The sequence below is a fragment of the Portunus trituberculatus genome, chromosome 41 (assembly GCF_017591435.1).
Source record: "Portunus trituberculatus isolate SZX2019 chromosome 41, ASM1759143v1, whole genome shotgun sequence".
In the NCBI taxonomy this organism is placed as follows: domain Eukaryota; kingdom Metazoa; phylum Arthropoda; class Malacostraca; order Decapoda; family Portunidae; genus Portunus; species Portunus trituberculatus.
Window position 1 is genome coordinate 12,367,019 of NC_059295.1, and position 16,648 is coordinate 12,383,666.

At 40.6% G+C, this 16,648-nt stretch overlaps 1 protein-coding gene across 1 annotated transcript in view; it reads right to left on the reverse strand.

Moving 5' to 3' along the window:
• The window catches only part of LOC123516667 (dynein axonemal heavy chain 5-like), a gene marked incomplete at its 5' end in the record, with an annotated part of 331,873 nt that overhangs the window by 201,581 nt on the left and 113,644 nt on the right, over nucleotides 1–16,648 (reverse strand). The window contains 2 exons of the mRNA XM_045276268.1: nucleotides 5,770–5,957; nucleotides 6,167–6,345. Coding sequence (XP_045132203.1) covers nucleotides 5,770–5,957; nucleotides 6,167–6,345 — 367 coding nt within the window. The remainder of the gene's footprint in view (nucleotides 1–5,769; nucleotides 5,958–6,166; nucleotides 6,346–16,648) is intronic.

The window sequence follows — 16,648 nt, forward strand, 5'->3', positions numbered from 1 at the left end:
TGTTGGCACCAGTAATGTTCGCAGTCTACATAAATGACATGGTGGATGGGGTGTCCAGTTATGTGAGCCTATTTGCAGACGATGCAAAATTGTTAAGAAAAGTGAGATGTGACAAAGATTGCGAACTACTCCAGGAAGACTTGGACAGAATATGGAAATGGAGCTGTACATGGCAAATGGAGTTCAACACGACAAAATGCAAGAAAATAGAGTTTGGCAAGAGTGAAAGAAGAATCAGGAGTATGTACAAGATAGGAAATGAAGACATAAAACCAGTCATGAAGAAAAGACCTTGGGGTGACAATTACCAATGACCTATCGCCAGAGAGACATATAAACAAAATAATTGGAGAAGTATTGAACTTATTGAGGAACATAAGAGTGGCGTTCAGATATCTAGATGAAGAAATGATGAAGAAAATAATTACTGCAATGATAAGACCGAGGCTTGAATATGCAACAATACAGTGGGCTCCGAACTTAAAGAAACACATAAGGAAACTAGAGAAAGTACAGAGGGCTGCAACGAAAATGGTGCCTGACTTAAGAGATTTGACTTATGAAGACAGACTGAAAAGAATGCAACTTCCAACCCTGGAAAACAGAAGAGAAAGGGGAGACCTGATAGCAATATACAGAGTGATGATTGGCATGGAAAAATGGATAGGGAAGATCTGTGTATGTGGAATGGAAGAATGTCGAGAGGGCATGGGAAAAACTAAAATGGCCACTTATAGGAGAGATGTGAAAAATATAGCTTCCTCATAGAAGGGTGGAAGCATGGAATAGTTTAGACGTGGAAGTGGTCAACGCAAGGAATATTCATGATTTTAAGAAAAGCTGGACATTAATAGATATGGAGACGGGACAACACGAGCATAGCTCTTTTCCGTATGTTACAATTAGGTAAATACAATTAGGTAACACACACACACACACACACACACACAGATTACAGGCTGGGTGATGAGAAAATTTAAGAGACCAATGAGGAGAAAGACTTAGAGTAACTGTGCAAAACACCTTGTCACCAGAGAAACACATTAACAAGATTTTGGAAAACATACAACATGCTTCAAAATATTGGTTGCATTCCACTACCTAGATGAAGAATGATGAAGAAGATATTATGTACCTTAATAAGACCCCAGTTGAATATGCAGCATGTGTCTGGTCACATATGAAGAAAAATGTGAAGAAGGTGGAAAGTACAGAGGCTGGCAACAAGGATGGTACCAGGACTCAGAGAGTTAGACTATGAGGAAAGACTGAGGAAGTGTGGGGCTGACCACATTAGAAGAGAGAAGAACAAGAGGAGACATGATAACTATGTATAAATTGGTGAACAAGATTGACATACTGGACAGAGAGTTGATAAAGGTGACCACAAGTAATCATCTCCGAGGACATGGAAAAAAGCTAATAAAGGACATCTGTCTAAATGATATGAGAAAATACAGTTTCCCGCATCGTAGCATTGATAAGTGGAATAAACTGAGCAGTGATGTCGTTGACGCGGTGTGTGTCAATCAGATGAAAGAGAGATATGACAGGAATGGACAAGGAGACAGGTCACAGAGAGCTTAGCTCGGGCCCTGTAATACACAAATAGGTAAATACAAACAAATACACACACACACACACACACACACACACACACACACACACACACACACACACACACACACACACACACACACACACGGGACATCGTCGATGGCGGAGGTGGTCGCTGAGCTCCAGAGCAATCATCTATAATTCTACAGTTACCTAAGAGTAACCAAGGTGGGAAAGGAGCTGGTAATGTTTGTCCCGTCTCCATATAGTCATGTTAACTGTTGATTAGCAAAATAATGTCCAGTGAAGGTAAATATAAACTGTAGCCTGCGTTTGAGCCATCAGCTGGTTTGTTTACGTCTGCGCAACATGGCGGCCGTGAACTCGAAAGAGGAATCAGACTTCACAGGGTTTCAAGGAATAATGGAGAAGAGCGCTTATGTGAAGAAAATTCTGGAGTTAGAAGGTAAAATTGAAAACTGTTTGAAAAGTATGAGGGCCTGGAAACGAGTTATGACAATGTAAAGAGAGACTGTGCCGATATGAAGAAGGAAAATGCAGCACTGAAAGAGGAAGTTAAGCTAATTAAAGTGAATTGCGAAAATGTGGAGAATCTCTAGGAAAAGTGATGGAGAAGCAGGCTGAATGGAAAAAAAGTCAGGAAGTGGAAAGAAAGGAGGTAAATTACAAAGTTGCAAGTCTGGAAAAGGAAATCAAAGAGTCAGGGGAGAAAACTTTGGGCCTTGCTGAAATTATAGATCAACAGATCATAGAAGAGAAGATAGCTGAGAAAGTGGTGAAGGTTATTAAGTCAAATGAGACATTGGTGAGGGAAACTGTAGACAAAAAGAGATGTGTGGTGATATTTGGTGTGGAGGAGGATAAGACACCGAGTAAAATGGAGAGAGAGAAAACATAAAAAGGTGATAAATAATATCATTAATGTGGTGCAGGAGGAGGAAAAGACCTAGTACAAGAAATAGAGGACTTCCATAGAATTGGAAAGTTCACAAGAGAAGGTATGAGGCCAATAAGAATCAAACTTAAGTCACAAAAGGATGTAGATGAATTGGTGGAGAAGTCATGGAGGCTAGCCCAGCAGGAAACAACAAGGAAGATTTGGTTGAGAAGAGATCTCGGTGAAAAGGAAAGAGAAATGTTAAATGAGTTGAGAAAGGAGGCTTTGAAAAAAATGAAGAGAGGACAGAAGAGAGAAGAAAGAGTTTTTCTGGAGAATCTTGGATATGAGACTGAGGAAGTGGTTCATAACCCAGAAAAGTACAGCAAGAAAGGACTAAAGAAACTTACATATGAGCGAAATGTAATGTATTCCAACATAAATGGAGTGATATCGGGATTTTAGAACTCAACGATTACTTGAGGGACAAGAACCCAGATATTGTGGGTCTTACTGAAACAAAACTGAGAGAGGAGAAGACCTGATGAAGGTTGGAGAAGGAAATATAACGTTTGGAAAAGAAATAGAGTAGGTAAGATGGGAGGAGGAGTGATGTTGCTGGTTAAAAAGATATAAAGGTGGATCAAGTGAAAAAGGTATGGGAAAGGCAGAAGTGCTAAAGATCAGAGCAGAAACTAATGAAGGAAAAAGAGGCACTACATAGTGGTGTACGTACCACCTAAGACAAATGCATGGTCAGTACAGGAATATGAAGAAATGATAAGTGATACAGGAACATGTCTGGAAGAAATGTTGGGTGGCTGTGAACGAACTATAATGATGGGAGATTTTAATTGTAAAGAGGTGTGTTGGGAGGACTGGTCAATGGAAGGATCAGAGACAACATGGGGAAATACACTATTGACACTGGCAATGGAAAATGTGTTAACTCAGTGGGTCAAAGAAGATACTAGGTTTGGAGGAGAGGGAGCATCGTCAAGACTGGACTTGGTCTTTAGTACAGAGCCAATGGTCATTGAGGAGATGAGGGTGGAGTGCCCTTTAGCAAAGAGTGATCATGCAGTTTTGGAGTTCAAGGTGATAGACGAAGAGAAATCTAGAAGAAATGAAGAATATAAAGTGGGAAGATGGAATTATGCCAAGACAGATTTTGGAAACCTAAAGAAATTCTTTCAAGAGACAAATTGGATGAAATTCAAGAGTGCTAAGGAGCAAATGAAAAGTGGAAGGAATTTATAAAAATATACAAAGAAGGTGAGAAAAATTTGTACCAATAAGACAACATAGAGAAGTTGGAAAGCAGGACTGGTTTAACGATAGATGTGAAAAGGCTAGAACAAGAAAAGAGGATGCATGGAAGAGGTGGAGAAGGAAAAGACGGATTAAGCAGTGGGAAAGTTACAAAAGAGCAAGAAATGAATATGTGTTGATTAGAAGAGAAGAAAGAAAGAAACAAGAAAAGGATATAATTGATAAATGTAAAGACCAACCAAGGCTTTTTACAGACATGTGAACAACAACATCAAAAATAGAGAAAGTATTGAAAGTTTAGAAGTAAATGGAGTATGCAGTGAAGATCCCAGGAAATGGCAGAGGCTATGAATGGATGCTTTCGGAAGGTATTCACAAAGGAGACTGCTTTTGACAAACCACTGGTAATGGAACAGAAAGGGATTATGAAGGAGTTTCAAGTAACTGTGGAGGAGATCAAGAACATGATGGGGAGTTTAGAAGTGAGAAAAGCTGTGGGACCTGATGGGGTATCAGGATGGATTTTAAGAGAATGCAGGAGCAATTGGCAGAAAAAGTTTGTGAAGTAATTGATGCCTCATTAAGGGAAGGTGTAGTGCCCCAAGACTGGAAAAGAGCTAACATTGTCCCAATCTATAAATCAGGTAACAAGAGAGACCCATTGAACTATAGACCAGTGTCACTTACAAGTGTGGTAGCTAAGATGTGTGAGAGGGTGGTGAAGACTAGATGGACAGACTTCTTGGAGAAAAATGACATACTTTGTGAGTGTCAATTTGGTTTTAGGAAAGGGCGTTCATGCACGACAAACCTGATATGTTACTATTCGAGGGTGATAGATGTAATACAGGAAAGAGATGGTTGGGCTGATGGAATATATCTGGATTTAAAAAAGGCCTTTGATAAGGTACCACACCAGAGACTGATCTGGAAACTTGAAATGGTAGGAGGAGTGCATGGCAGTTTACTAAAATGGATGGAAGACTTTTGGTAGGAAGAGAAATGAGAACAATAATTAAGGACAGACCATCAGAATGGGGATTGGTGGAGAGTGGAGTTCCACAGGGATCAGTGTTGGCACCAGTAATGTTCGCAGTCTACATAAATGACATGGTGGATGGGGTGTCCAGTTATGTGAGCCTATTTGCAGACGATGCAAAATTGTTAAGAAAAGTGAGATGTGACAAAGATTGCGAACTACTCCAGGAAGACTTGGACAGAATATGGAAATGGAGCTGTACATGGCAAATGGAGTTCAACACGACAAAATGCAAGAAAATAGAGTTTGGCAAGAGTGAAAGAAGAATCAGGAGTATGTACAAGATAGGAAATGAAGACATAAAACCAGTCATGAAGAAAAAGACCTTGGGGTGACAATTACCAATGACCTATCGCCAGAGAGACATATAAACAAAATAATTGGAGAAGTATTGAACTTATTGAGGAACATAAGAGTGGCGTTCGTATATCTAGATGAAGAAATGATGAAGAAAATAATTACTGCAATGATAAGACCGAGGCTTGAATATGCAACAATACAGTGGGCTCCGAACTTAAAGAAACACATAAGGAAACTAGAGAAAGTACAGAGGGCTGCAACGAAAATGGTGCCTGACTTAAGAGATTTGACTTATGAAGACAGACTGAAAAGAATGCAACTTCCAACCCTGGAAAACAGAAGAGAAAGGGGAGACCTGATAGCAATATACAGAGTGATGATTGGCATGGAAAAATGGATAGGGAAGATCTGTGTATGTGGAATGGAAGAATGTCGAGAGGGCATGGGAAAAACTAAAATGGCCACTTATAGGAGAGATGTGAAAAAATATAGCTTCCCTCATAGAAGGGTGGAAGCATGGAATAGTTTAGACGTGGAAGTGGTCAACGCAAGGAATATTCATGATTTTAAGAAAAAGCTGGACATTAATAGATATGGAGACGGGACAACACGAGCATAGCTCTTTTCCCGTATGTTACAATTAGGTAAATACAATTAGGTAAATACACAATAAAAAAAAAAACAAGCCAGAGGCAATACTCACCATGGTTAAAAAAATTCCAAATTCAGGGTTCATGGGAATGACATCACCATCTGTGAAATGGAAAGCCTTACGTCGTTCCTTCTTGCAAGTGTGGACGACAGCAATCTGCTGGGCAGCCACAGAGAGCACTGGCAGTTCAATGCGATTGAATTCATCAAAACATCCCCACGAACCAGACTGTGCTAGACCTGACAGTGTGATACATTGGAAAGAAAGTTCATTGTGAAAAAGATTGAAGTTTATTACTTGCACTTTTGAAGAATGTATACTTTTGAAGAAGATGGATAAATTTTCATGCTATTAATATGATGAAAGGAAACAAGTAAACAAGTCAAGTGCTCAATCAACTGAATTCAAAATAAGATTTTTAGAGGCTTAGCAGAGATTAGTAACTCGCCTTTATAAATTCTGCCAAGGCCACGATAGTCCATCTGGTCCGAACAATTGAAGACAACGACATACTTGCCAAGTGTCTTGCCCATGTCCTTTGTGGTCTCTGTCTTGCCTGTACCTGCTGGGCCAGTTGGACACCCACCCATGCTCATGCTTAGTGCCTGGGCTAGGGTAATGTAGCACCTGCATACAAATCATCAAATGGGATAAACTAAAATTTGTTTGCATTAAAATCTATCTGTTTATATACAGGCTAGCAATTCCAAGTAGGGTTACTCTGATAGAGCACCACACACTTGCAAACACATCATTTACACTGAACTAAAGGAAAGAATAGAAAAATGTGAGGAAGTATGAGAATCCTGCCCAAGGTCCGAGTGTAGGTTGGGCTTCCTCATTCGGGGCAAGGGTTTCCTAGCGGGTGGGCTTTGAGATAGGAAGTACTCCAAAAAAGTATCCCTTTAGCCCATACATTTCTCGTGAAAAGCCCACATGGTATAAATAAAATAATAAACAAATAAAGAAACGTGAACAAGGTGATGAAAGGAGATGGAGGAGTTAAAGAAACAAAATGGTATATTAATGGCTCTATGTGGCAAATATGAAGAGACATTAAAGAGTCTGCAAGGAAAAGTTCAGGATGGGGCAGACAAAGTGGAAAATGGAATGGGTGAGATCAAGTTAGAGGAATTAGGAAATGCCTGGAAAAGGAAATAGGAAGAGGAAAGTTAAATTCTCAGAGGTAGTAAAGAAGCAGATACAAGAACAGACAAAGGACAATGTAATACAAGTAATTAGGGAGAAGGAACCTTTGGTGAGGGACACAGTGGACAAGAGGATATGTATCCTAATTTTTGGGCTGAAGGGGAAAAAAACCTAATAAGTTCATGAGAGAGAGAGAATAGAAAGAGCAAGCACAAGGTGTTACTTATTCCAGGATTGCACACAGGGATTGGATCAAAAAGTGGAGGAAGTGCTTAGATCGGGAAGGTATATAGTGAAAGAGGTAAGAGACCACTGAAAGTGAGAATGAGATCTCAAGTGGCAGTGGAGGAGATACTGGCAAGAAAAGGGAAATTGGCTGAAGATACTGAATTTAAAGGTAAAGTGGTACCTCGAGATACGAAAGCTTCTGTATACGAAAATTTCATTTTACAAAATGATATGCGAAGATTTTTTTGCTTCATATTACGAAAAATTACTCAGCATACGAAAGATACGAAACAAAACTTGAAATTCCCGCATGCAGAAAATTTTTAAATTCCCACCACACAAGTCGTCTTCTTGCGCAGTGTAATGACATTTGCCTGAGTCATTTCAGGAACATATTGAAAAGTAGGCAGAAACAAAGTTCCTTGGATCGTTATTTTTGAAAAGTTTCCTGGTAAAGACGGCCCCCTGACCATGACAGCCCCTCACAACGGCCCTCCTCGATGGCTCCATTTTTACCATGACAGCCTCATATGTTTACCCTAACAGCCCCATGTTTAACATGACGACCCCACACCAAATTTTGGGTTATTGTCCTCTTATTTCTTTCATTATGTTAACACGTTAACCGCGGATGGTAACTCAGCGTTCCTGAGATAGTGTTTTGTAGTATGTATCATTAAAAACCATAACGTATTGGTACACCGGTGTACCCTGCACATATAGTGCAGGGTGTAACACGACTTTCTGTAAATACTGAAAGAGGTGAGAGAACATGCATTTCTCAGCAGTAAATGTTATATACACATATGCATTTTAAGGTTTTGTTTGCCTGTAAGATGATTTTAAAATTTCTGAGAAGTGCACGATAGTCCATTGTGTTTTTTATGAGGTGACGATGACTTACTGGCTTGTTGCAGCAGCCAGAGGTGCCACTTGGCTAAATATCAAATGTTTTAATGTTATGTTTTGCAATCTGTAGAATGTTTCAGTATCTTACATTTTAAGACAGTTTGTATTAAAAAGTATGCAATTTACTGATAAACATTACACGATAACATTATTGTGGTGATTAAAAGTAAGTACTCACGTACGTACTACGTGGTACAGTACCTATCACTGGGTGAGGAAGGATGGGGGAGTGGTGAGCGACTGATTTGTAAATACAATCTGTCTTAGTATGAGATGTTGTATTAACAAGTATAATTTCATACCATCTTACAAGTAAATAAAAAAAAGCCAAGGTCATCATGGTAAACATGGGGCTGTCGTGGTCAGGGGCCATCTTGACCACAACCCTTTTGAAAGAGGCCATTAGTGAGTCAAGGTGAAGGTCAAAGTGATCCGAAAAAACAGAGAAGGGAAGAAGAATCTGATGAAAATTAGAAACTGAAAAAGAAATATTAATTTTAAGCGTCTCCAAGTTAAGTGTTAATTGATGAAATTTAGAAACTGAGAAAAAAAAAAAAAAATAAATAAATAAATAATTTTAAGTGTTTCATGAAGTTAAGTGTTAATGTTTTTTGCCATTTTCTATATTTTATGCAATTTGCCCTCCTCCTCTGCCACCACTTTCACTTTCGGACATCGCTTCACTCATAAGGTAAGGTTCCACATTTTCCTATAATTTTCGTATTATTATTTTTAATTTATTATTGCCTTACGTTCTATTATCTATTTCATTTACAGGTATTAACGGTTAGGTTAGGTATATTGAATGATTTAAATGTATTTGGCTCTTATTTCATTTTGGTTTTACCCTTATTATAAAATTTAATGTGGTGTTTTCGTAGGGCTTGGAACGAATTAGGCGATTTACATGTAAAATGTGACTCATTATACCAGTGTTATTCACTAATTTTTGCAAGGGAGCCACTTGGGTTAAACACATTCATTGAGAGAGCCGCAGCTAGTGCAAGCTAGTATAACTCAACTAAATTAAGTAGTACTGGGCTGCTAGTGCAATATAGTAAATATGATAAATTAGACATGGTAATATTAGCCTATATATCTTGTTATTAAGAGCAAAATAAAGACCAAACTTAATTAATGCTGTGATGAGTGGAAGTGTGCCTTTTTTTTTTATTCATTTATTTATTTATTTTTCGAGAGCCGTAAATTGAGTCATCGCGAGCCACGCAATGAATACCACTGCATTATATGAAAAGATCATGATACGAAAGTCACTCTGGAACGAATGAATTCATTTCGTATCTAGAGGTACCAATGTATATGGATAAAGAGATATGAACCTGGAAGAGAGAGAAAAGGAGAGTGGTAAGAAATGAAGCTAAGGAAAAAAACAAGAAAAGGATGGAGATCGAGAAGAAGAAATTCTACTGGAAGGTTCTAGATATGAGAATGAAGTGTATCTTTGGGAAAAGAGGGGGTAATGGAAGAAATACAAGTGGAGGGAGAGGTAAGAAATTAAGAGCAACATATACAAATGTAGATGAGTTGTTGTCCATTGAGTTGGAAGTTAGAGGCTATTTGAAGGAGAAAAGACTGGATGTAATATGCATAGTAGAAACAAAGTTAAGGAAGGAGATCCATGGGTGCTACTTTAGTGTGAGGTCTACTGCCATATGTGGCCTACCAGGTGCAGCCTGAGGTCTATCACGTGACCCCCGTCCCTCCGGGACCCTCCCCGCACCTGTCCATCAAACATTATATGGACATGAACAACAAATTGCACAGCAACCTGAAACTGTGTGAAATATTAAAATTAATATTTCTCTTTGTATTAAATATACCAATGTCCACAGTAACGACTCACAGGAAAATCTACCAGTACTGTAACTGACTGGTTCAACATGTGCCGAGGTGTGTACAGTCATAGTTTCTCATCAACGACGAGGAAAGATGGTATGAACAACAAATAACCCCATCCAAATTGATGAGGCAAAATTTGCTGGTCGACGGAAGTACAACCAAGGAAGGATGCTGAATGGAGACAACGCTCCTCTCTCCAAGGACAGTGATGCAGAACAAGAAAAAAAACAGAAACCATGGGCGTAGTATTGATGGACCTTGGGTTTCTGGTCTTAAACAAGGCTCAGACTGTCGGTACTTTTTGGTGGAACGATGTGACCGCAACACTCTAATCTCTAATATTGAAAGGGAGTGTGCATATGGTTCAGTGATTCATTAAGACGAGTGGCCTGCTTATAGCAACCTAAATGCCATGGGGTACCAGTATTTTACAGTGAACCACCACCAACATTTTGTGGATTGAGTGACAGGAGCACACACACAGGCAATTGAGCGATCGTGGTTGGACGCTAAAACGGTGATTTTGAAGAGAATGCGAGGTGTTGGTCGTTAGTTGTTCCAGTCTCATCTTGATCAATTTTGCTGGAAGATGATGAGAAAAAATTCCAATGATCTGTTTGTGTCATTCTTAGAAGATGTACGAAGTGTGTACGTTAAAATAAATGTATGGAAATATATGATAGCATGTTTATTTTTACCTTTCTTCTTTAAGTCATTCCTAGGATATGTACAAATTAAGTGTTTATTGCTAAAATAAATGTATGGTAATGTGTGATATCCATGAGGGAGGGATAATGCAGCAGTAGACCTCATGTTATAGTGCTAACGGAAGGTAGATCTCACGCTGTAGTGTGGTAGGTCTCACGTTAAAGTAGTACCGATCCGTGTTAGCTTTAAGGAAGAGGGATATAAAAGTTGGAGAAGAGACAGAAAGGGGAAAGGGGAAGAGGAGTGCTGATAATGGTTTGTGATAATATATGTGTGGTGGAAGTGCACTATGGAGATGGCATGGCAGAAGTAATGGCAGTAACAATCAAGACAGAAGAAATAAAAAAAAAAAGGAAAATCATGTATGTGCCACCTAAGACAAATACATGGAGAACAAAACAACATAAGGAAATGCAAGGAGAGGTGATTAAGTGCTTGGATAATATGATAAGAAGACATGGAAAAATATTATTAGTAAGAGACTTCAATTGCAAAAGAGTAAACTGGAGAGATGGATGTAATGGGTAATGCTAGATTGTGGAGCGAGATGTTACAGTTAACTATGGTGAATACAATGGCTCAGAGGGTAGAAGAATCAACACAGTACACAGAGGAAGAAAAACCATCATTGCTTGACCTGGTATTCATAAATTTAAGAAGCCGGAGCCCCATCCTATCATTCAATATCAGAGTCCAATGGAAAGAAGTGACCATGTAACACTAGAATTAGAAATGCAGGAATGGGAAGTGCTATGATACAGGGAGGACTACAAAAAAGAGATTGAATTATGCAAGAGCAAATTTTGAAAAGTTAAGACAAATTTTTGGTGACATAGAATGGAAGAACATTATGAAGGGCAAGACAGTACAGGGGAAAAACCAGATAGTACATTACATTGTCAAGGCTTGCAGGAAATTATAGTGCACAAATAAGAAAATGGAAGAGTACTAGAAAATTTGGATGTCAGAAAAGTGATGGGACCAGATGGTATGTCAGGCTGGGCACTAAAGGAATGTAAAAATCAATTGTTAGAACCAATTTGGGAAATGGTTACAAGCTCACAAAGGGAAGGGAGAGTACCACAAGAATGGAAGAGAGCCAACATAATCCCAACATTCAAAAGCGGAAAGTCAACTGAGCCATTAAATTACAGACTGATGTCACTTAAAGTGTTGTGGGGAAGGTACGTGAAATTGTTATAAAAAAAAAAAAAAAAAAAAAAAAAAAAAAAAAAAAAAAAAGGGTAAAATATCTGCAAGAAAAACATGTTATATCGAACAGACAATTTGGGTTCAGAACAAGATTTTACTTCGGCAAACCACCAATTCTGCTAGAGGGCACTTCCACATGAGATGCGCTGCGCTTCGCCACACTGTCAGTTGCTACGTCAACACCGCACTGTCAAGATGTCGATCCAGGACTCTGCCCAGTCATCTTTGTTTTCCCGTGATCTGTGATAGGAGCGGGCTATTCTCTATCAACCTACCAGTGTTCTTGTAAGTTATGGATTCCTGTTACCCGACATAGGGGTGGGCTGTACATTTTCTCGTTACCCAACATAGGGGCGGGTTGTGCCTTTCTCGTTACCTGATATAGGGGCGAGCTGTTTACAACTCAGATTTATCTCCCGTTACCTGTGATAGGGGCGGGCTGTTGTTACCATGTTACCCGTCAGGGGCAGGCTGATTACACATTTATGACACATGGATTCCCAGCGATCAAGTGACAGGTAAATATGTTATTTCTCGTTATCCTCAGGGAGCGGGTATATTGTGGTGCCGTTGCGAAGTTGGACCATCAGCTGCGTTAAGGCGCAGCTTGTCTACCTGCCCCACCATGTCCTGCTCACCCTCTCTTGACGGTTACAGTACCGATAGGGACAGGACTACGCATGTCCTAAGTTCAGCCCGCTCTCAATCTAAAGCTAAGGAGGTGTACCAGACCAATAGGCGTGAATCAGGATGTTCTAGGCCGTCTGCCCTTTCAGAAGCTTCCAGTGGTGACCGGTGCAGTGCTCCTTCTCTGGCCATGGTGATGGACGCTATTATGGAATTGAGGAATGACATGGAGAAACTCAAGAAGGACAGACTGACTGTGAGTACTGAGGATTATAAGTTTGAGGGTTCTGTGCCAGTGCTTCATAAGACTTTGGAATCTGTTTCCCAGGCCTCACCAGCTGGTTTTTCTGGATTTAGATCTCCCATGTCAGTGGACAGTGATGAGGGAGAGGAGTTTCAAGGGGCTGTTTCCCGTGGCAGTGTTCTACTTGAAAGTGCCAAGAACTTTGGCCCCACAGAGAGTGTCTCTGAGCATCTGGATGAGGAGGTTGTGACCATGGTAAATCACCTGTTCATCAGTGGGATGAGAGAAGAGGACTATAAGGCCATAAAGGAGGATGAGGTGACACTGAGACCCAGTAATTGCCATGCCTTGATCCAGGTGGACTGCAATGCACAGGTGCTGGATGCATTACCTGCTGAAACCAGGAAGGCAGACTTTCGCTTGCGTGAGGTTGGCAAGGACATTACTAAGGGCGCCACAATTGTTGTGAAGTCCCTTACGGTCTTGGATAAGGTAGCTCATGATGACAACCTTCCTGTGGTTGCTCAAGAGGTAGCCAAGCTTAATGGGACCTTAGCTTTATTGGGTAATGCACATTATAGGAATAACTTGACACGGCGCCATGTCATCAAGAGAGACATTAATCTCAAGTATTCACATTTATGTTCATATAAGGCACCCATGACTGGACTCCTTTTTGGGGATGACCTTTCTCAAGCCACCAGGCAAATTGAAGAGGCGGACAGACTGAAGAGCAAGTTCACCAGCAAGAAACGTTCTACTTTTTGGACATCCAACGCTGGCAGATTTAGTGGAGGTCACCAAAGGAGCTTTTTTGGCAAGGCCCCCTCACGTGGTTTCTCCTCAAGTTTCCAACCATATGACTCGCGCAGGTCAACCGTCAGAGTGGATCTCAGGCGCTCCTACCCAAGTGTCGCTTCAACTTCAAAAAACTTGCGAGGCTGTGGTCAACACAACCCCCGGCATTAACTCAGGTGAGCCAGCACTTTGAGGCTGGTCAAATCCACAAGTTTGTACATGAATGGTGTAAGTTTACGAGTGACCAGTTCATTTTGGACATTGTCCTCCACTGTCATTTTGATAGAGATGAGGATAACATTGGACATTTATTTACTGAGGATATTCAATATGTATTTAATGAGGAGGAGACTCTGCTCATGCATCAGGAAGTTAATAAGTTGTTAAAATTGAAGGCCATCAAAGAAATGCAGCATCAGATTCATCAAATTCTTTCTCCAGTCTTCCTGAGACAGAATAAAACAGGGGACTATAGGTTGGTGTTAAATTTAGAAAAATTGAACGAGCATATTGCATATAAGCACTTTAAGATGGAGAATTTTGAGCAAGCAATTCATTTAATTAGTCAAGGTGATTTTATGGCCTCCATTGATCTTAAGAAGGCATATTATTCAGTTAGAATAGCTGAGGAATACCAAAAATATTTATGTTTCAGGTGGTCAGGTAATATTTACCAGTTCACATGTCTGCCTAACGGTGTTTCAGAGGGGCCTAGGATATTTACAAAACTGATGATACCTGTTTTCTCCACACTGAGGAAGATGGGTCACATCATCACCAGTTATTTTGATGACACGCTTATGTGTAGCAGTTCTCCATCTGGTTGTTATACATGCATAAATGACACTATTCACTTATTGCAAAAACTTGGTTTCTGCATAAATGTGGAGAAGTTGGCACTGGTTCCGACCACTTGCATAGAGTATTTAGGAAATGTCATAGATTCTGTAGCCATGACTGTTACCCTGCCTGAATGTAGGAGAGTTAAGATCCTTTACCAATGGTCTATTTTGGTCACCAAACACAAAGCAAAAATCAGAGCTACTGCTAGAGTGATAGGCCTCCTGGTGGCAGCAACCTCTGCAGTTGAGCTGGGGAAGCTTCATTATAGACATACTGAACGGGCAAAGATTGAGGCTTTAGAAACAACATTTTGGGATTTTGATGGGTGGATGCCCATTACTGATGAGATTAGGAAAGACCTAACCTGGTGGATTACAGAACTGGAGACTCAGGACAGGAAGATATTCAGAAAGGCACCAGAATCTAGGTTGGGCAAGTTGCCTCAGTGGCCATGTTACTAATGGCAGGTGGGGTCCTGAGGAGATAGATTTGCACATTAATGCCTGTGAACTACTGACCATTTTATTCACTTTGATTTTACACATTTACTTAGTGGTTTACACATTAAGGTCATGTGTGACAACACTACGGCAATTAATTATGTGAATGAGATGGGTGGTGTTAGATCTGTAATTTGTGATGTCATTTCTATTAATATATGGGACTGGTGTGTCAAGCATGATGCCTGGATTACAGCTTCTCATATACCTGGCAAGTGCAATATATTGGCAGATTCTGCATCCCGTTCCTTTAATGACAGACATGAGTGGCAATTGAACACTGATTTTTCAGGCTTTATGCAATGTCTTTGGGACTCTTAGTATAGACCTATTTGCGTCCCGCTTAAACAAGCAAGTGGAGCGGTTCTGTTCCTGGACACCAGACCCAGAAGCAGCCTTTGTAGACGCATTTACAATTCCTTGGACAGACTTCGACCTAGTTTACCTATTTCCTCCATTCTCTCTAATCCCTAGATGTCTACAGAAATTCAGGGTGGAAGGAGCCACAGGGTGGATTGTTGTGCCACTGTGGCCCTCACAACCTTGGATGGGAGTGCTCCTTCGGTTACTGGTGGATGACCTTCGTGTCATAAGGAAGAGAAAGAACGTGCTCCTACACCCGTCATCACAGGAGGAGCATCCAATAATGACGCACCCCAGATTGATGGCTTGTCGACTGTCAGGACACTACTTGGAGCACGAGGAGTATCTGATGAGGGTACGGCAATCATCATGGCATCATAGAAACCTGGGACTTGAGAGACAATACCGAACTCACATCACACAATGGTCACAATTTTGTAGTAGAGGGGACATTAATCCCCTTACTACCTCTGTTGCTGACATCTTAGATTTTTTGTCCCATGTTTTTCACAGAAGTGTGGGCTATCAAAGTGTTAACACGGCAAGAGGGGCTCTCTCGGCCCTAGGCATTGTAGTGGAAGGATGCAGGACGGGGAACCACCCTCTAGTCAATAGATTTCTGCGAGGTGTTTTCAACTTACGTCCTTCTACACCCAGGTATGCAGCTACCTGGGATGCGAGAGTGGTTTTGCAGAGGATGAGGGCCATGGACCGACTGCACAACCTCAATTTGAAGGAGCTGTCTCTGAAGCTGATGATGTTGATGGCATTGACACTAGCTGCCAGAGTTCAGACACTACACTTATTAATGCAAAAGAATATTGTTTTTGCTGAAGATTCAGTGGATGTTTGGCTTGGGGGTAACATTAAACAATGTAGGCCAATGTTTAATGTTCAGACAGTTCGATTTACTGCTTATGACCAAGATTGGCGATTGTGTGTGCTTAAGACTTTGAAAGAATATATTAAGAGGACTGACGAGCTCCGTACAGGATCGGGGAATGTAGATGGGAAGCTTCTCATCAGTTACATCAAGCCACATAGGAGTATTTCTAAGGACACAGTGGCTCGGTGGCTAAAGACAATGTTAGCCAAGTGTGGTATTGATACAAAAAGGTTCACGGCGGGCAGTGTTAGACCTGCCTCGGCATCCATGGCACAGACACAGATGGTGCCCACTGCCACTATCATGGCCAAAGCCGGTTGGACGCGGGAGGCCACGTTCACTAGGCATTATAATAAACATATGATCAATGACACAGACCGTTTTCAAGAGGCAGTGCTGGGGTCTCTGTAGTTCATGTTTCTTGTATGTATGAAATTGGGCATTCCTTGGTTTCACTCTTGTTCAACAAGGGTACTGTATGTTGTATAATGAAGCAGGGGTCCTGGTTTTAGTGGATTTCATTATACCTGTTATAATGTTGTGGTTTTTTAAAAAATTACTACCTGGATACAACACCCACATAACTTTAAAATCTCATGTGGA